Source organism: Pomacea canaliculata, linkage group LG11, assembly GCF_003073045.1.
Source record: "Pomacea canaliculata isolate SZHN2017 linkage group LG11, ASM307304v1, whole genome shotgun sequence".
Classification (NCBI taxonomy): domain Eukaryota; kingdom Metazoa; phylum Mollusca; class Gastropoda; order Architaenioglossa; family Ampullariidae; genus Pomacea; species Pomacea canaliculata.
In genome coordinates this window covers 199,767-221,406 of record NC_037600.1, presented here as the reverse complement: position 1 = coordinate 221,406, position 21,640 = coordinate 199,767, and the positions used below count along the sequence as shown (strand labels likewise).

General features: G+C 38.8%; 1 protein-coding gene across 3 annotated transcripts in view; it reads right to left on the bottom strand.

Moving 5' to 3' along the window:
- Positions 1 to 2,088: 2,088 nt before the first annotated feature.
- LOC112576028 (SUN domain-containing ossification factor-like) overlaps positions 2,089 to 21,640 on the bottom strand; it is a 35,753-nt gene continuing 16,201 nt past the window's right edge. For 2 of the 3 annotated variants that reach the window (XM_025258233.1, XM_025258232.1), the window contains exons 9-19: positions 20,200 to 20,261; positions 19,675 to 19,731; positions 12,568 to 12,645; positions 12,031 to 12,109; positions 11,417 to 11,490; positions 9,860 to 10,917; positions 8,922 to 9,226; positions 6,496 to 6,607; positions 5,869 to 5,973; positions 4,877 to 5,126; positions 2,089 to 4,678 (exon numbers count right to left, since the gene is read on the bottom strand). In XM_025258233.1, the coding sequence (XP_025114018.1) occupies positions 3,582 to 4,678; positions 4,877 to 5,126; positions 5,869 to 5,973; positions 6,496 to 6,607; positions 8,922 to 9,226; positions 9,860 to 10,917; positions 11,417 to 11,490; positions 12,031 to 12,109; positions 12,568 to 12,645; positions 19,675 to 19,731; positions 20,200 to 20,261 (3,277 nt within the window). In that variant the 3' untranslated portion in view covers positions 2,089 to 3,581. The remainder of the gene's footprint in view (positions 4,679 to 4,876; positions 5,127 to 5,868; positions 5,974 to 6,495; positions 6,608 to 8,921; positions 9,227 to 9,859; positions 10,918 to 11,416; positions 11,491 to 12,030; positions 12,110 to 12,567; positions 12,646 to 19,674; positions 19,732 to 20,199; positions 20,262 to 21,640) is intronic. The other variant, XM_025258234.1, reaches the window with a different exon arrangement.

The window sequence follows — 21,640 nt, the reverse complement described above, 5'->3', positions numbered from 1 at the left end:
GCATCTGTTTTGGAAGACGTCAAGTCTGTTACTGATGGTTTTGGTCATCTTCCATGATTAGGATCCGTAAAGGAGGGTGCTGATCACAGTTGACTTGAAGATTCTCAGCTTGATCTTCTTCATACTGATGTTTTTTGCCTTCCATGTGCTCCTGAGTGAGGCGAAGGCGTGGCTGGCTTTCGCCAGTCGGCTTGAATCTCCACCTCCGCATCCCAGGTGTTTGACATTTTGGACCCAAGATAGGTGAAACTGTCAACTTCCTCAATCTCTTCTCCATTTAGTTTGATGCTGTCTTGGACTCTGGCGTTCCCTCTCATACTTTTCGTTTTCTTTGTGCTGACCTTCAAGCCAAGGTTTCCAGCTGTTTCTGAGTAGGCATTAGTTTTTTCCTAAAATTAGTAGGCCTTTGTTTTTTCCTGCATGTCTTGGTGGCGGTGTGACAACAGGGCAATGTCATTGGCAAAGTCCAAGTCTTCCAGTGTTGTTATTGCTGTCATAGTCATGGTCCATCTGAGCCCTCTCCTCTCGCTGTCGGTGGAAGTCTTCATGATCCAGTCCATGGCCAGGATGAAGAGGAACGGCGACAAAATGCAGCCCTGCTTCACCCCGGTACTGACGTTGAAGTGGTCTGTGAGCTCCGTGTCACAGACAACCTGGGATTTGAAATTGCAGTACAGCATTGCAATGACCTGAACAAGTTTTGCAGGGACTCCGTAATGCCTCAGGATCTTCCATAAGGACTCGCGGTGGATGCTGTCAAAAGCCTTCTCCAGATCGATGAAACCAATGTACAGCGGTGTGTTCCACTCATTGCTCTGCTCCAGAAGTTGTCGCAGAATGAACATGTGTTCAGAGCAGGATCGCCCAGGGCGAAATCCTGCTTGCTGTGGTCGGAGGTCTTTCTCAAGGGTTGCTGTCAGTCTTGACACAACATTCTTGCTGAAGACCTCGCTGGTGGGGAAAGAAGTGTTATGCCCCTCCAATTATTGCAGTCTCCAAGATCTCCTTTCTAGGGTAACTTGAAGATGAGCCCTGTCTTCCAAGCAACAGGGACCTGCCCTGATTCCCAAATTTGCCTGAAGATTTCAGTCAGCTTGGGAGCTGTCACATTTATATCTGCTTTCAACCTCTGCTGTTATTCCATCTGCCCCTGGTGCTTTTCCGCTCTTCATTGTCTTGACTGCTGCTGTCACTTCTTCCAGGCTTGGTGGTTCTGTGCAGATGTCAAGGTCTATAGCTGCTGGCTGGATGTCTGCAAGCTGAGGGGGATCTGGTCTGTTCAGAACCGACTCAAAATGTTCCCTCCAGCGCTGTAGTTTTCCTGCCTCTCCCTCGATAACATTACCGTTCATGTCTTTCACTGGCACATCACTGTTCTTAAACCCGTTGTTTAGCTGTTTGTTTATCTTGTACAGTGTCTTCAGGTCATTTTTCCTTGCTGCTATTTCAGCTTCATCTGCCAGTTTCTCTATATGGTCTCTTGTCGGTTTTTGTCATCCTCTTTACCTCTTTGTTTAGTTTTGCATATCTTTGTCTGTGTTGTTCCTTCAGGCGTTCGGATCTAGTGCTGTTGATTTTTTGTTTGGCTGACTTTCTCTCATCTATCTTCTTCCATGTCTCTTCTCTGATCCACTGTTCTTTCTTTTTCTGTTGGAAGCCCAATATTTTCTCTCCTGGTTCCTGTAAGACTCGATTGAAGTCGTCTAAGGTCATCTCTTGTTGGTCTCCTAGAGCCTGGAACCTGTTCTTTACTTCCATAGCAAAAGCTGGATGTTTTTGTGTTGGAAGAGTGTGCCTCCAATCAGTAGGTTGTTTTCTTCACAAAAGTCTGCCAGTCTCTCTCCGTTGTCATTGATGGTTCCCCATTTTCACCCAGCCTCTCTCATTCTCTCTCTCTCTCACACACACACAAAGCATCCTGTAAAAATGGTGTGCATGTACACAAATATATATGTCTGTACATATTCACTTTTTTCTTTTAAAACAACCAGTTTACAGAACAGACCACTGCATTTTAAGGTGGGAAAAAAGACCACAGAGTGCCATGCGTCTATAAAAAAGAAACCACACACACATGCACACAGAGTCTTTTTATGACAAACAGGTTTACTTGATCATATAGGTATCACGCCTTCTCCAAATCTCGTCATGAATGAAGGCAACACAAAGCACACCTCACTACTGTTTTACAAATGCAGCTTAGTACCTTAAAATGACTGTTTCACTCCTGGGGGTTGATAGAGTGTGTTATAGAGAGAGAATAAAACACACCTACTTCTCCAGCTCATTCTTTTTCATGAACATCTTCCAGTACACCATCAATTCCACAAACATACATACATCCTCTTTTTCCACAACTGCATCTCTTCTTTAACTGGAAGGTGATCTTTTTCAGTCTCACAGGGATTTCTTCAGCTATTTTATAAATCTCATGGACAGTATGGTGTCATAGTTAATCTGTTTTTACAACAGTTTACTAGTGAAGGATGATGGCAGCTTGAATCAAATTGTATACATTTGCTCTGAAGTTATTGGGACCGCACAGAGTGACCTTCAGACTCTGTGTGACAGGCAGATATTTTTAAAAGTGTAATTCCATTTGATGACAGGCATGTCCTGTCTGGAAAGGTCCATCAATTTTTGTCTGGCCACCGATTCTATGAACATGCATGCAGGACCAACAGAGGAAAAATGTGTAGACCATATGCAAGTCTAAATTATGATTGTATGCAGGTTTATCTGGTGGAGCAGCTACGAATGTCTTATGGTATGTGCTGCTGTTGCTGTTGTGTTTCTAATGCTTACCTGATCTAACTTCAATACTTCTCCTGTTTTCTACCACCACTGACCAAACAGGACAAAACAATAAACCCAGCAAAGGCCCCACAAGAAATTGTCCCTAAACAGTACATGAAGCCTTTCTGCTAATATGACAACTCCCAACTGACGAGTGCTTCAGTTCTGTTGACTATCACACTGCTGGATGACAATATTTGCAAAGAATGGCAGGTTCCTGGTTGAGTTAACTGACACTACAGTTTATGCTTACAAATTACGCCAAACAGAAGATAAAACATTTTCATGCTTAGCAGAAAATAAATTTAACTCACTTAAAAAGCATGGTAAAAACTTGATAATGCTGAATACATTTAAAATTTGATTTAGATTTCTTATGGCATGCCCAGATTTGCTGATTACAATGGAAAGAGTAAGCACAGACGACAAACCTCTTTGACTGGATTCAGATGTCCACGCACCAATATGTTTGCAACGTTTTATTCAACTCATAACATTTACACCTGCCTTGTCCCTTACAGCATGTCTTTTGCGTTTAGTTAATAAACTAAGGCTGTCAGTTTGGATACATATGCCAAGTTGTAGATGCATCAGATCTCCAATGTACACATGCCATTCACTTTCAGGATCAAAAGGTAGCTGTTATTTAACTGCAGAAAAAAAAAAAAATTTTCATGCACCCTAACCTATGGTCTCAAGGTTATTTGTGTACTCACTAGTAGCATAAGTACACATTGCAAATGAAATCTACAGCTTATGACATTGCACGCATTTCCAGACTTCATTTATTTTGTCTGTGCTGATTTCTTGAAATGACTATCAGCACCACTGTTTCCTTTGGTTCTCACCATTCCTCTGCCCTTGACGTCAGTTGTCCCTCCTCTTGCTGACCAGTGTGAGGTGGCACACTTGGTCTCAGAGCTCTTGTTCTCACCATTTACAGCTGATGGACAGCCCGCTTCTTTCTTGCCTTTGGGATTGTGGAGGGAGTTCTTGCAGACAGTAGCAGAGTGAAATGAATTGCATTTTGACAGGTAAACTGAAGTCTGAACCACTGGCACACAAACTTGCTTGCTTTCATTCGTCTGCTGTTTACCATGAGGACAAGGCAGTTTTTTTTCATCTAGATTTTGAGGCTGTGTGCTATGTAGGCATGCCAGTTTCACTTGGTTGGGTTTCTTTAGTTGGATGGTGTCTGGCAGTAACTTTGGCACGACATCAGTTTGAACACCTTCACCACAAGCACCACCACCACTCACCAAACCAGTCTTTCTTTTTCCTCCATTGGGGTATCCCAAGGTCGCCACCTCTGTGGGACAAGTGCAATCTATGCTCTTTTCTGCTAGGTAAGGCGAAGACTCGACTGAATCCATCTTTCCTGCTTTCTGCTCAAAGCTGGAGGTTGATCCTTTAAAGCCCATCAATGGTGGTGGGAGTGGTGGTGGCAGCGGTGGTGGTGGTGGCAGCAGCGATGGAGATATTGCTGGTGGCACAAAAAAACACTGAGGAATATTCTGGGGTGTAGAACAATTGGTAGAACTCAAAGAGCAGGTGCTATTAGCTTGGGTGTTGTTGGATGCTACTGGTACGATGTCAGGTACATGTGAAAAGGCCATATTGCCACTGTCTGAGCCCCACCGTCGATGTTTACTGACAGATGCTCTAGTATCAGATCCACCACCATCACTATGAACACTACCAGCAGTCAGTCCAAACAGAAGGCCAGCTGCTGTCGTGAGAGATGCTTCCTGAGAACAATGGCCAGGGCCTAGCTGCAGATCAACAGAAGACTCTTTGGAAACCTTGTTTTTCTTGCGTTTCTTCTTCCTGGTCACTGGACAGTCTTGCAATAGGCATGCATGCTGGCTTTTATAAATGGACACTGCCATAAAAAGAAAACAAGGTACAATTGTCTCATCCTACATATTAATAACGCTCCATATACATGAGGATATAAAAACTGTCATTAAGTGAGAGGCAACAGGTTCAACACTAACCCTTACATGTAACTTACTGAAATGTGTCCCCACATCACAGTTAATAATAATGTTCACTCAAGTTTGTAAGCACTGTGACTTACTCAAATTTGCCTCGCTTCCTCCTTTCTTTAACCCTTGACCCTTCTCTGCAGCTGTATGCATGGTCACACCACGATCAGAGTTGTGGCGTTGCCTTGTTAAGGATGGGAGAGGCTGGCGTGGCATAGTGTCCAAGAGTAAGCGGACGTCTGGATGGACTGGAGCAGGCTTAATGCTGCGTAATAGTGTCATGAGAATGATGACCAGCAGAATAAAGTCAAAGGTCAGAGACAGCATCTGTCTTTGTGTTGTCTGCAAAACAACAATTTAAAAGTCTTCTGCATTGCTGGCATCAACTTCCTGTAACACTGTCAGTTCTAATCTAAGTGCCTATAAAACTGAAGAAAGCCTTGTAAACTTCTGGGATTATCTGTTAGGATATTTTAATTATAGAAGAAAAATAAACCCCTCAAGAATGTGGCCTAAGTAGTAGATCAGAAAAATTACCCAATAAGGCAGGCATTAAAAATATTACTCCCCTTAAGTGCAGAGGGATTAGATTTCATCACTTAATAAAACACTATATTTTTGTTACTAAATAATGATATTAAGTCTCGAAGAAGACAATATTAAGGTAACCATAAAAAACTTGCAATATGCAATTTTGTGCAGGTGCAGATGTACAGTGACAAAAGTTTGTGTTGATACTAATGACAGGCTGACAGAGGAAGAAAAGGTCGATGCTATTAAGTTTCAACATAGAATATTTATTCTGACACAAAGGAAAAATGACCAATTTTATCAACAGTTTCAAGATGAATTATTTGTGTTCAATGACTTAATATTTTAAGAAATCCATACACAAACCATTGCATAAATGAACAATAAACTTATAATCTTTATTTTTAAAAAAAGCTCCAGCAACAAATTTTATCACAAACTCCATGGTCAGCTCTACCTGCCCAGTAAAGATTAAAGGTCTGTCTTGACCTGTTCTGTAAAAATAAATTAGTAAGTCCTACCTGCTCTATAAGAGTAATGAGATATGTACTACCTGCTCGGTAAAAGAGTCAAATCGGTCTGAAAGGTGCTGCACCACAATGGTCAGGTTATCCAGCCGTGTCTCTAGCAGAAGAATCTGTTCCTCTTGTGCCTCATTCTGAATTGCAAAAGACATCATTAACAATTATTCTCACAAAGAAAATGGAGAATAGAATACTATGAACCAGAGCTAGATAAAATAGACTATCGGTGGTTCAGATTTAACTTATTAACTTACAGGAATGGTTCAAAACTGTAAGATGGCGACTTTAAACAAGTATTTTAGTAGCTAAAATATAGCATAGCCTCATTAGCATTCTAACTTTATTCTTACAATCCATTACCCTAAACATGCTATATGCACCCCTCAGCAAAATTTTGCAGGAAATGGCAGGAAAAAAAATGTCTTGATCTTATTTAATAGTCCGTTTTCACCCAAAAGAACAGAATGGTATAGACAAAAAAAGCCTGTCATCTCAACTGTCAGCAAGTCAATAGGCTGTTGGCAGGGACTGCTGTAGTCACTGCTACATTTATTCCTTCACTAAGGGTTAGCTCCTACAGCAAGGTATCCTCTAGCAAGAAAGGCCTAATAAAAGACCCTACATGGAAAGCATGACAGTAAAACACTGCATGACACCTGCTGCTGTGATGAAGTGGTGGTCACGTTTAGATGGCTGATGGTCTTATTCAGCATTTTCATCAGGTCATCATTCTGCTTTTTGAAACGTGTACTCAGCTCATCTAAAAACCTGCCATGAACATGATACAAGACTGGATCAATGAACTTGCTATTTATAGTACACAAGACAGGTTCCCTATTTTGGAATGCTTTTACCCAAAAGGCACTGAAAAAGCAAAGAACTGATTCTAGTATGATGATTACAAATAAAAACACATCAGTTGTTACAGATCACAGTACTATTATATGATAAATAATAATATAATAAAGTCCTTATATCATGCAGCAGGTTGTACTCTCAGCGTTGACCAACAATAATAAAGAAATGACATTACAGCACTGGATAACAATAATACACTAACACCGAACACAGCACTGAGCCGAAAGTTAAAGATTACACAGGTAATGACACCAGTGAGACATTAAGTGTAAGAGAAAACATAATGACGAATTCCTGAGTAGAAATGAATTGTGTTACTAGTGACTAAAAATAAATGTCAGAAACTTTTGAAACAAACTTTATGTCAAAATAAAGAAATGTGCACTCTGAGAAAAATAAAACCAAATGAACGGCTAATTATTTTGGAAGTTTAGGAAGAGTTTACATTAGTTAGACAAATGTTCAGTTTGTTTCTAATTATGGCAAAATTATATGTGTATATACACATAGATATACTGATGCAGATTATTGAATTTACAATTGAATATATCATTTGTGACAGCTTTACAGAAAAATACTGCTACACTGTTAATTGTAAAGATCTTTTTTCACAACCTGGTTGGCATATAAGCCATGTTTTACTAGAGTATAATGGCTTACATAACTAGCTCAAACCTCAACCTCTTTGCATTAATTTCTATATTACCTGAGCAATGACAAAGGAAAAATGTACTAGTACCAACAAACCTGTTACAGTGTTAGGCAAAAAGGAAAGATGATGAATTATGTACATCCATAAATCATGCCCTCCCTGATGCTAAAGTAGAGGTAATTCTAGGATTTCAAAAAAAGAGGCCCAGTGGCCTTCTTAATTGAAAAAAAGGGTCCTTAAAATGAAACAATGGGTCGCACAAAACAAGCGCATTTTCACTGCTTTTTCTGAAAAATATTTGGTATACAACAGAATACTTTATGAAATAATCACAAGTAACTGAAAGTTAAGAGTTTAGGATTATCATATAAATAAATATCTGTTTCTTTTATTGATAAATCATCCTTTGTCTTCATTAGTTTGACTAGAGCATCCTAAATTTGCAAACCAATTAATCTTTGCGTCCGTATCATTGGGCTATGTGCTCACGTTAACACACTTTCATATCCCATCAATAAAGGGCGATAGGTCATTTTGCCCCAAGACCATTTCCCCCACAACAAAAGTCAATTCATCCCACCTAGGTCCATTTCTTCCCAAGACAGAAAAGTCAAATCGTCTCAAGTTCAAAAGACGAATCGACTACCGATGAAATAAGTAGCTATTAACGTCAAATATTACCAATTATTACTATTAATTTATAGTCATGCTGTACTGATTGTAAACCTTCTCTCGTTCACAACACTGGTGTAGTTATTCTTTAGTTGGAGGTTTGTTGTAGTTGTATAGTAGTTATATAACTCTCTCGGAAATTTCACGAGCCCATGTTTGTGGTGGCATGAAAGATTTTCTTCCTTAAGCAATCGGGCGGCCGGCTACCCATAACACACGTATTTGATGACAGTGGTGTGGGTGCAATCCTGTAGTATGATGTACTTCAAGCTAAATGACTATAGTATACCCAATCAGCGACTTCTCTGTATACAATAATAACAAGCAAAAAAAAAAAAAGTCAAAATACAAGTTCACAATAAAATGACAAAATCTAAAGCAGACCTGGGCAAAGGGCGGCTCGCCTCCTGTCTCTGACCGGCCCGCCCGTCAGTATTATATAATATACATACAGTATTGGGTAAAACTGAGTTAACTATATTAGTCCGGCCCTCTAAAACCATCCCAACTTTGTACTTGCAAGCTGCTTTGGTCTTGCTTTTTATACTCTACTGCATTTCTTCTCTGCCTTTTTCTTTTCAGGAAGGGTGGTCTTTTTCTATCAATTGCAGGTATATACAATCTATGCTCAGTGAACAGCAATATCTGTATGTATATATGCATATAAATGTTGTAGATAAGGGTGTGTTTATATCCGAATGTCAAGTAACTATTTATGCATGTATAAGCACTGTGAACAAAATGTTTTTAAATACCAAGGTTTCTTTTAATAACTACCCATATTCTGTCCTCAAGGTTACAGCTGACGATAAAGCTGCAACTGAAGAATGCAGAATCACACGTTAAGATAAAGAACCAAAATGTCTATACAAGGTAAGATGCAAGAGACACAACGAGTACCTGCTACTGAGAGAGACATTCAGTTCCAGTGCCTTGATGCGATTTGTAAGTCTCATTATGGCTGTCTCTCGCTTGGCACTAATGGACAGAGGAATGTGAACAAGGTCCAGGTCACTGCTTTTCTTATCTGTCACATTGTGTGGCAATGATGTAGTTACACCTGAGCCAGAGTCTGCAAGAGAGTCTCCCGGTTCCATCTGTGCACTCCCTCCAGCAGTAGCTCCCTGAAACACCCACACACTAATGACATAGCACACAAACACCAACACACTAATGACAGCACACAAACACCAACACACTATACACTAATGACACAGCACACAAACACCAACACATTAATGATACGCCACACTGAAACATCCACACACTAATAACACAGCACACTGAAAAACACACAAGCCAATAATACAATACCAATCAACACTCACAAACCCGTTATAGATCTAAAAAAACACAAACGAATGAACTCTTCATTAATGATACAACACCCAAATGACCTATACACTAATGATACCTAACCCTGAAACACTCAAACACCTATAGTAACTCTACACATTAATCTCTGTGACAATAGCCTGTGTGAATGATCCTGTATCTGTACAAAAGTGACCAAGTATCTAAGAACAGTTTTCCTCCAATTTTAATTGCAAAATCCTTAAACCTCCTGCTGCATAACACCAGCCTTGTGTATGTATGAACAAATATAAAGTTGCATGGAGATGTAGCCATAAACTCACCATATGTACACACTCCTATGCAGATTTCAGCTCGTACTCCCAAACACACACACCCCCAACACAATATAACAGATACAGTCCTGACAGGTGAAATGACAAGGTATTAAAAGTACGCGAAAGGACCAAACAGTGACATGAGGGGTGAGTAAAAGCTAAGATTAAGCTGGAATATTCTAGAGCTGCAACAAAATGCAGACTTACTTCCACTGATGGGGCTAGCGTTTGCGGGTACAAAGATACACTCTCATCTCCAGCATTTTCATCAACCAGTGAGGATATTGGTGAAGGCTTAACACCTGGCATAGCTGTCTCTCTGACTTCGCTTGCTTTCTTGTCACCCTCGACAGATGCTCTTGACATTTCCAGAACTGGAGTGGGACGCATGAGTTCAGCAGGGGAAGTAACTGTTGTTGTTTCAAGCTGAATGCTGGGCTCTAGGATTTCTATATTCTGGTCATGAGCTGACAAAGAGTGCATAGAGTGGTCTTGAATGTTGAAAGTGCTGTAAGCAGATGAGGGATTATCCGAGATACCATTGTCCAGAGTACTTTCTCTGGTTCTAACCAGGCTAGCCTGCTTGTTGAAGGAAGGGTCATTGTCAGAACCATCTTGCCAGCTGCTGGAAGTCACATGCTGGCTGGCTGCTGTAGTGTCTGCTCTTCTCTCTTTTCCAGGTAAGCCCAGCTGCTCAACACCATGGCCACCTGTATCCTGCTGTCTTTGTATCAAAGTTCTCTCTCTGCTGACATCTTCCTTTCTTGGCTGCATGTCACTCAAAGTGTCATCCACAGTAGGTGCTGGTTCTACCAATGAACTGGTGGCAGTATTGATGCTGGACCCCTCTACAACGAAAGAACTTTGGTCATCATTTATTGACGTTGCTGTGAGTGACCCAGCTGTCACAGAACTGAAATCCGACGATGACACTGGTGTTGACTGTGAAGTCCAAGGTGTATGGACTAAAGATGATAATTTCAGCGAGGAAAGTTGTGGGTGGGAAAAGGGTGGTGTCTCTCCCAGCATTATTTGGATGTAGTGACACAGACTGGTGTATGAGCAGAGCTCAGCATCTGGTGCAGGCTGCAAATAACAATGCCGAAGGGCTGCATCCCATATGACACCATTTCCTGACTGAATAAGAGTTACCAAACCTTGGTCTCCTCCACTCACTCCTACTGACCCTCTTTTATTCTCAATCTGGTCACCGTCACCCAGTTTGGTGACCATAGGAATATCACCAACAGATGAAACTGATGAATCTGTAAACGGTACAAAATTAAATCCCCCATTAGTCTCATTATTATAATAAAAATAAGTAATGTAATGTGGGACATACCCAGACAGGACACACTGATTTTCTACAATAAACTGACTAGCCAGACTAAACAAAGTTCTCAAGCGAAGCTTAGTTTTACCAAATCTGTTACAATGTTCCAGGAATATTTGTCAGTTTCTCCATCCTACCATCATGACACACAAATGCCTACCTTCAACTTCCTTTCAGTCTTTCAATCTTTTTCTTTCAAGTCTTTCTTCATAGTCTTTGTCAGGTTTTTTTTTTATACTCTTTCTTTTGCACAGCTTTTCTGACCTTTTTTCATAGCCTACTTTTAGATCTTTGCCATGATGTGGCTCTAGGTCACCACTGCTATGACACAAAGGTTATGTTAATCAATATACAAGTCCATATCTTCAGACAGGTAGGATTCTTTAAGTACAGCTAAAGAGAGCAAATCTACAAAATGAAAGGGAACAAACCTGCAAACTGACTTTGCTGTGGTTGAATATGAGGCTGCAAATGGTGCACATCAACTGTTGGTTTGCGACCAGTCCTAAAACAACAAAAAAATTCCCTAAAAAGTTGACAAAATAGAATGTCTTATCACATACATCAACATTGATAAATTTCGTGTAATTATATTCCATCACCGAAAAGATATGCATTGATCATGTGCTGAAATTTGTTATTCTTACCTTTAAAAAAAAAAGACAATTGCTGATCAACAGTGTTAACGTGTATAGAACACTCCCACAACTATGCCACTAAACTTTTATTACTGTTACCTTGAAACAGATGACAATAGTCTTATCAACAGTGTTAATGTGCAGGGTGAGCATTCTCACAACTAGGCCAGTAAACTTCGACCTCATGTTGCTTTCTTCTTACTGGGGGAATCTCAGTACCACAAAAATCTCAACAAATATTTGCAACTCACTTTAAACAAACTTTTTCCCCCACGCAAAGGCATTTATTCATGTAGAAACAGGTGATGGCCAAACAATTTAATGTTATAATACTAAATGCTAAACATTTTGTGGTAATGTGTCACAGTCATGACAACTGTAAATTAATGAGTATAAAACTTACTGACCTTTGCTCTTCATCAGGTTCACAGGGCAACAAGATGTCTTCACTGATGTTACCATGTACATCAACCTCTTCCACAAAACCTTGACAATGTATACACTATAATAATTAATGAGACAACTTTCTGACTTCTCCCATACTAACCTTGACAATATGTATATTATAATAACTAATGTCGTACACAGAAAAATAAAGTTAAAATATACCAGGAACAGTCATACAAGTAAAACCGGACAATTCATAACACATTTGTTTTTTTATATTTATCAACCTGAGGTAAGAGATCTATAATTTGAAGCAGAACAAACCTTATATTATAAAAGGCCAAAGCTGAACATTTTTGGACAAGTCTAGAAAACTGCGTTAAATACTGAGACCGCATGACAGCTACAGATTGTAATGAAATAATTATGTGAAAACAGCAGCATTAGCTACAATACTGTACTTTATAAACTGAGATGAAAGAGGTAAAAATCTACCCAAAACAATCTGTTTGACATGACTGCAAGAAAATGGCATAAAGATGGAAAAGAGAAAATACCTCTATCTGATTTCCCATTGTCATTATCAGGCTTGTCGTCTTTGTAGAGAACCTTCTTGACCAAATTTACTACAGTTTCTAGAAAAAAAGATGAAAGAGTGCAAAAAGAAGTAGATGCACTTCTCTGTAAATTGTCTAACCCTGACATCTACTTCTTTTGCATGTATTCTGCTATGATTACCTATGATGCTCTGCCCTTTAAAAAAACAATTTTAAATCAAAAGATGCATTAAACTTTACATAAACTAACAGTATAAGATGTGGCTTTATTTACTTTATTTTATTTAGAGGGCAATTATTAAGCAGCTGTAAACCGAAGCAGGGGTTAGAAGCACAAAGTGCACCATCAACAATGCCATCACCTGCCATACCAGATAGATCTCTCCTCCCCCAACATGCAATCACAATTCAGACCCACAAATCATCATAATTCATTCACACACGGCAGCATTCATAAGTCAGACGAATGAAACAATAAAGGACAGCCTCAATCTGCTGGTCTTATATGCAGGCACACAAAACTGACATTTTTAAAGATGTCTGCCTGTCATAGACAGGTTACTCGGGGCCGTTCCATTAACTTTTGAACAGGTGTCTACAACAAGACTTAAACTGTTCTTGTCCTTCGCTGGTAAATTGTTGTAATAGCAAACAGACAAAAAGAACAGCACACTCTTGACATGGAATATATAAAAGAGTTGAAGAAATTTGAAGGAACTGAGAAAGGTTTCAGCTTTCAAAGAAGGAAAAGCCATTTTTATGGTAGCCTGAGTACTGGTATCCCAGCAGTCTCCTGCTGAATATGATGAACAGGTACTTTAAAGTGTTGGTATCTCAGCAAAATTTCCTGTTGAAGATGGTGCCCAGGTAATTTAATGTGTCCACAATGTTCACCTCCTTGTGATGAATGAAAGTTATGGGACTTGACAGAAAATGTCAGATCAAAACAACCAAAGTCTCCCAAGATGAATTTAGGAGAAATCAGTCAAGACTGTGGATTACATCTGCAGTCCACTATAATGCATTACTCCTTACACCAAGCAACGTAGTTGTTAATAGTTGTGATCACAGTTAATTTACCAGTTCACCTGTTCATTTTTTTCTGTGGATTTATATCACTCTCCATCTTTACTGTTTATTCCCCAATTCATCTTTGTGTCTTCTACATTTGTCTTTCATTACATAGTTTGCATAATTATTGCAAAAGTTTTTCTCCTTCCATCCTCCTTATGCTGTCCATGTCTGCTACTTGTATTATTATGAATGCGTTGGTGACATTGACCAATGGTTGAATATACACAGGTGTAAAGAACAGCTTGGGGCAATTCTCTGGGTAAGCAAAAAATGTGTGTTGAGAAACCATGAACAGTTCAATGTTGTGAGTACTCATTGTTTCTGGAAGAATGACTGGATTACTGTACCCTTTATAGACATAAAAACAGTGGGCCACAGAAGCCAGTGATGTCCAAATCAGTCACTTTCATTCAGCCAGATTTCAGTAAATGTCAGTAAGCAAGTATCCCTAGAAGTTGCTAGTCCACGCTTCTAGCTTGTCAATCTTGTTTTGAAGCAACTGGATGTTTGATAACAGGACAGATGGAAGAGGTGGGTTCTTGCATCAATCATCATTGCAAAACTTTGATAGACTCCAGTACATGCAACAGATCAGAAAATTTCTGGAAAGAGAAAGAACTGCAACATGGAGAGTGCAGCAATATGTCAGCATGTAGATCAGAAAATCTCTGGTTAACAGACAGAGGGAAGAGAACAAGCAACAACTCATAGGAGAACTGAAACCAGGGATAGGCCTAACTGAGGAGTTGTCCCCCATCTTATTAGTCAGTGCTAATGTATGCAAATATTGGGCCTTGCAAAGATCCTCATCATCATCAGATACAGTCGCAACAATCTGAATCCAGCATGTCAACTACACAGGACATGAACATTTCAACATGAGAGGAACTGTAAGAGAATGAAGACTGAAGCTGCCACCTCAGTCCCTAATGCATCAGTGTCATGATTGTTTTGATTCAAGGATGACTAAGTGTTAACTTTTCTGTTTTGTATACCTCAAAAAAACAAAAGGTAAGCTTGAATCTGTAATCTGCTATCAGAGACTGGAGGGATTTCCCTTTCAAACTGGCAGCATGTGACTTCCATCTGCATTTGGGTTCTATAATCCTGATCAACCACCACCTTTGAACTGTTTGTGTTCTATAATCCAGATAAACGACCACTTTGGTTCTGTTTGCTTGATCCACTGGCTGCATTCCTCCTTTTTCCTTCCTAAAATTAGACATTTACTCAGTGTATCACCACATAATGTGATGTTGCTTTTTAACAATCTTTAAGAGCTTCTTCATGGTTTATTTTGGATAGTGACAATCTTCTTGAGCTTGTCATCACAGTTGGTGAAAAAGATTATTTTTCGTTTTCATCATCATCTGTACTTCTATCCCCATGGTGCATATAACAACAATACTGTCAATGAAAAATGTCTTAACTGTCATCAGGGTTCCCAGGGATCAGGGATGGTGCCAAAAAAGGACCTTAAAAGGACCTTAAAAGGACCTTTCATGCATTCGAAAGGACCTAAGTGACAGTCATCAATGCTTAAGTTTTTCTCTTGTGTGGTCGGAAAGATGTATTATTTATGAATCTGTGGTCTTCTCTATGTTCTCAAATACATGTATTTCTAGTAATAAATAATCAAAGAGTTAATTTTGATGCCTGTCTGCCATATTTAGATTAGATAACTTAAAAAGTGTCCTTAGCGCGCTGATAACATACACCGTTAATGTTCCAAGTTTTCTAGAAATCTAAGTAATAATAATTGCAAAACCTGAAAGCCATTCTTTGGTGTAATACAAAAGTCAGTTCACGTGTCTCTCTCTCGCACACACACTCTAATGGGAAGAGAGAGATAGAAATAGAGCTATGCACAGTAGTACTAGAAGATCAAAGTTCAAGAAAGAGTAAGTTTCTAAGAACTTTTGAAAAAAAGAGCGTTTTTTGCGAATACGGAAGGGCAACTAGTGTTGTACAGATGTGTAGACCAAACATTTTCTTGTGACTACAAGGAATGCCAAGGATTGGAGGATCAGATGAGGAATGAAAAGAGTGTGATCCTAATGCTAAACCAAAGATGGAATGAGTCGAAACTGTCAAGCATTACAGCCCATTTATTTTTAACCTTGAGATATTATTTAAGCATTCTTATTACACATACATGTAACACATGCAAACATATACATAAACAGCATGATATACTAATACACATAAGATTAAGATTACAAAATGACAAAGCAATCCATCTACTATAAGCAAAAGTTTCATTGATGAAATTCAATTCTTTGTCACCCCTACAGCTTTACCAATACTAAACAATACAATTTCTTTACACAACCTAATTTCCTCTAAATAGTTCTGGTTTTTTAACATGTTCCATAGCATACATGTACAGAATTGTGCAGGCTTATTTAAACTGAAAATAAACATTAATTCTGAATGTCACAATTCAACACCTTTTAATTTCTTCCTGTAATCTATCAATGTCTGACTGAATCTTTGTTATCTCCTTCTTCTTGTCTTTGGCTAACAAACGCATGTTGTTAGATCTTTCAATAAGTGAAAAACTTTTTTGCTCTTCAGCCTGGAAACTATGTCTGTCAGCCAGTTCCAGCAGGTGTCGTTCTTCGGCACTGGTGGTCTTTAGCCTTTTTGTGAGCATTACCAGCTCATCTCCTAATCCTTTCTGTGGACCTGCTTTTCTTCTGTTTCCTTCTGCTGCTTCTGCTCAGAGAGGTAACGTTCATACCTGCCATAGGCACTAGAAGCGGATATCATCAGTGGTTTGGAGATCTCAACATTTTCCACCCTCCACACTGTGAATATGATCAAGAATTACTCTGCGTGCTTTTAGTGCAGTCTGACTAAGATTGTCAGCTACTGTTTCTTTGTTGAATGAAAATCCTCTTTCCACTGTAGCTTGACCATGAGAGAGTAGGAGTAACTGTCTGACAACAGACCACAACACCTGAAACTCTGCTTTTCCAGCAAGGGCATCATAAAACCAACTATCCAGTCTTTGTGTCATAGGGTCAAAAGCCTTACTACCACACTCACCTGCAGAACTGTCAAGAAAATTACGGAACTCTGACAATACCTTGTCACAAGTCACATCATCAAACCTTTTCACACCTTGGCAATACAACAAAACCTTTTTCATTTTTTGTATTGATTTGTCTTTTTCCCCCATGGTCTTTGGGTTTAAGAAAGTTATGTTTCTCACTAGGGTGTACTTCAGTGGAGATTTATCCTGCAATTTTAGAACAACTGCTTTCAAAAAATCTCTGCATTCAGCTCTGAAGGCCATGAGAGTTCCATCGTTTACTGATGACTGTTTCTTAGCTACAGCCAGTAGTCTATCAACCCTGAAGCCAAGTTCGATCATGCTCAGATTGACATGGTTAGAACTGTTGCATATATCAACCTGCACAAGTTGGAGGGCAGTTTCACATTTATTAAGTACATTTGACTTGATAAATTTGTGCATCAGATTTTTCATAATGTCATGTAAGTCTAAACAAAGGAAAAGGAAGAAGAGGCTGATCAGCTTGGTATTTTCTCAAAAAAGGTTCAAGTATACTGGCAATTAAACTAAAGAAAGCCAGACGACATGAAAGCAAAGGGGTAGATAAGACTCCAGCTTTTACAATATCAAAAGATTTGTTCTTTGGCAATGTTATTTTTTTCTCCATTGCAGCTTTGACAAATTTTTCCAAGTATGGAAGCATAACAATTGCTTTTTCAGCAACAGAATTGTTTTCAAGCCATCGGTGAGCACAGAACTTGGCTGGAAAAGATGTGGAACCAGTTACTTTTATATAATCTTCTCTTCTGGCTGGGCTGTCTCTGAACAAGATATAAGCAGATGTAAGAAATGACTCAAGCTCCCATTGAGAAGCCTCGCACCCACGCCTAAATGCATTGTGCATAACATGGAGTCCACAGCTGCCCACATTTAACAAACCAACATTGTGATTGGTAATCATGTCGTTATTAATTTTCTCAAGAAGGTTTAGGTTTACAGAAGGTCCATCCATAGAAATTTGAAGTAAATTAGCTTGCTTGAAGTTTGATTCGCTAATTACCTTACTGAACTTTTGTTGAAGGTCTATGGCCGCGGAATGACCCAAAAATTCCGAGGTCAGGTAATGAGTCCTTACAGCATTGTCACTCCAGTAACGAACATGGAAATCCAGCTGTTTAGTTTGAGTCTTATGGTTAGAAGATTCATCAAACAAAAGAACATACTCAGGCGACGAATTTACACAGTCCAGAAGCAATTTCGAAAAGTGAGGAGCAAGCCCAAATGAAGTTAGATAACTGGCTTTTGTTTGACCGCACTTAAATTCTGCAGCTACTTGGCTGTCTGGGAACATAAGTCGAAACAGTTCAGCAGACTTTTCAGCAGATCTGAAAACTGTAGTGTGATTCCACAATCTTGAGAGTCCACAGGATCTCTGCCTTCAATCGTTCATTGCTCATCACGAAACCTATTCAAAGAAAACATTTAAGTTACCATTATGTCTGTAAACATTATGTTCTGTCTGAATAAAAGACAGGTTTCAAAAAGCAATAATTAATGACATGATAATATAAATAATACTAAACTAAGTTAAAGTATAAAGATGGCAGCATAGTTGAAAATGAAAGTTATTTTCAGCTAACTGATTTAGCTTTAATGTTAAATTGTTTGATTTTAAAAATCCAAAAAATAATGTATTTGCTGGTAAAATAGGATAATAAGCATACATTATTAATTATACTTTCTTTTTAATCTTTCCTGATCAGATGCCAAAAATTCAGATCAATTTTCTGCAGCAAAGCTGTAGTAAGATTCGTGATTGTATAAAACTCTATTTGTAGTTCGAATCATGAGAAAATGAAAATCTCAACTTTTTAATTTAAATAATTCTTTGCTATTTACTGATCTTTAAGCTATTGGCTTCACCGTAAATTAGACGATAGGCTTAATAAAGAGTGGAAAAAAAACCGCAAAATGTTATGCACGCTTTAATTTAATGTGTTTTTCTAAGTACCCACATCGTTAACTAAATGAATCGCTAAAGATAAATAATTGTCAACTTACTGGACACACTTGCAGAGCTGGTCGGTGCCGTCTGATTTTGAGCGGGCTGTGGATGTTCTCGATGACGAAAGTAATCAGTTACACAAAAGCGCGCATCTTTTCAGAAATACTTTTATTTGCCTTTGGTGTCTTTCGGTAACCATGTGCTGTTTCAGAACACTTTCGCCCATTGATGAAAGATTCAGAGATATTTTGCAGGCAGCACATCGTGCCAAATGTTTATTGCTCGAGTCTTTTATTAACCAATCTTTATACTTGTCTTCCTTTAGCCACTTCTCCTGAAAAGAGCACTTCCCCGGCATCTTTCAAATTGTTAAGCAGACAAAGAAATGTGGTCGACACGACGAGAGTGAACTCGCGAAAGGCCGAAACGGACGTTCCCGCCGCGAGCGAGACTGGGTAGTCATGTGATTAAAATAGCAATGCAGCGAAAAATCGTCGGTATTTTGCGCCAAAGTCTACTCCGGAAATAAATTTGTTGTAATATTTTATCGATAAAAGGACTTAAAAGGGTCACAGAGAAAATGTAAGGACCTGTGTGAGAATTTGAAAGGACCGCATGGCAAATAAAAGGACTTAAAAGGCCTTTTGGTGAAAATTCAATATAAAAGGACTTAAAAGGACCTTGCAAGGACCTGGGAACCCTGTGTCATTGTATTGTACCAATAGCTATACTACACATGAACATCTATATCAAACTGGAGATTATTATACATAAATGACTGTATTGTTAACTCTGTAGAGTGACAGTTTTAATCACTTTTGTATAAACATATTGGCAATAATGAAAATGTAATGTGACTGTAAATATAATGAACAATGGATACATCAAGTGAATAAAGATTAACAATTTTCTGGACACATTACCATCCAACAGTCATCTTCACACAAACACACACAAATCTTGAATAAAGAGAAGAAAAATGACATATGGCTGTCTAAAATGTAGTCACCTTTAGTTCTGGAAAAAAGGTTTTTGGCTTCCCCATTTCCATCAGCTGTCTCTTCCTCTGTTGTATCAAAGAATTATTATTTAAGTACGTGTAAAGACTACACCTCATGATGCAACCCATCCATTGTAAAATGAACATGAAAGAGAAAAGCAAAATTATACAGCCCAAACATGTACATCCAAGGAGTTTGATGAACTGCTGACACCTAAAATTTTAGATGTAAATTTTTCTGACACAACCCTCAGGTAAACATCTCTGTACCTTTATTTTGCCCACTAAATGACAGTGATTTATGGTCATTTTACCTTATCAACCAAAGAAAAGAACAAAGAATACATGAAGAACAAGGAAATGCAAAGAACATATATAGAGCATAGGCACAAAAAGAACCCATGTCTTTTTTTGTGCGTCTTGGTGTGAATGATCATAAGGTGCATTTAATGCCAGCTTAATGCAGCTTTAGAGGTGGGAAAATGTATGAAAGGGTTAGAAATAAATAAATAGGACATGTACACTAGCAATCACCTTCTGGCTCTGTCTGGGTAGATGGCTCTTCGCTGTCATCATCAATGGGATGACCAAACATTCTGCAAGCCACAAATCAGACAACAGTAGTGATATTACACTGATCAACAAAATTTTGACAGAAGTTATGTTACTGAAATAAAATTAGTCATTTCTTATCAATTTTTAATGTTTTCAACATGAATATGGAAATCTAAATGCAAAATTGGCTCTAGTTTTTTTCATAATCTGCAATAATTTTAGTGTACATCACAAAATGCACGCTAATAGTAATTGACCTGTAGTTAATATCTGTAAAAAATCAAGTCAGAGATTTCTTTGTCTGTCTACTGTACAGCTGTTTGGAAGCATCTCTGGGCAGTGTTCAGCAGTTGTCACCCAGCATGGTAGAGGACTATTTTCTGGCATCTTTTTCCATAGTTGCAATATCTTAAGGAAAATGTTTGCCATGTTTTTCACTAACCATACCACAGTCAGGAAAGAAATCCAGATGGGAATGAAGTGGATCTTTAAAGACATATTGCAGCCAAATTTCTGATACTGCATCAGCATGCCTTCTACTAGTTCCTTGTAGTTTTCTGCCCTAATATTCCCGAGAAAGTTTGCAGACATAAGGTTTAAAGTATTCCTTGCTTTTTTTTACATCACCCTGCACCAAGTTGTTGAAGAGCTCTCGAATATAAGGACCCACAAAACTTCCTTTTAATCTTTGCCGTCGTGGGAACTTTTCATGCAGTTATAGGAAAGCTGGCGAAGTCTGGTCCATGGCTTTCATCAAGTTCTTCATCAAGCTTCTTCTAGAAGATTCCACCGTTGAAGTCCTGAACCTAGCAATTCTGCCTTGTTCTTGGATAAGTCCAAATCACAAAACAGGTCATTTAGTTCTTCCTGTGTTAGTCTGTGTGGGGTTTATGATGCATCACAGTGAAAATCTGGATCACTGCATGCTGACTGACAAGGAGAAGAACAGGTCAGTTCACCCTCATCCTCATCAGCTGAATCAAGAGAATATTCTGCTGCAGACGGAATGTTGGGGTAGATTATTCTCGACTTCTTTTGCATCATTAAATGCCTGGAAAGAGGAAGTACTAGTCCTTTCTGTGGTTGGTTGCTGTCTCCACACCATGGGGACTGCAAACCGCATTGATGGTCTGTTGCCATTTAACCACTGTGAAAACTGTGTTGTACATGCAATACAGCATACACATGTATGCGGGGCCAAAGTTAACTCATTGTGGTCGCACCGGCAAGCTGCAGCCGATGGCTTGCGTTGTTTAAGAAGTCACACCATTCACACGTGTAAAGTGCTCTTCCTATTTTTTTAATTTGTGAATGGTTAACAGTACAGAAACAAAAGAAATAGCTCATTTTAAAGCTGAATCATTTCTCTACAAGTTACTTTTCTTGGTTTGTACGACAGGACATCTGGTCTTTTTCAAAT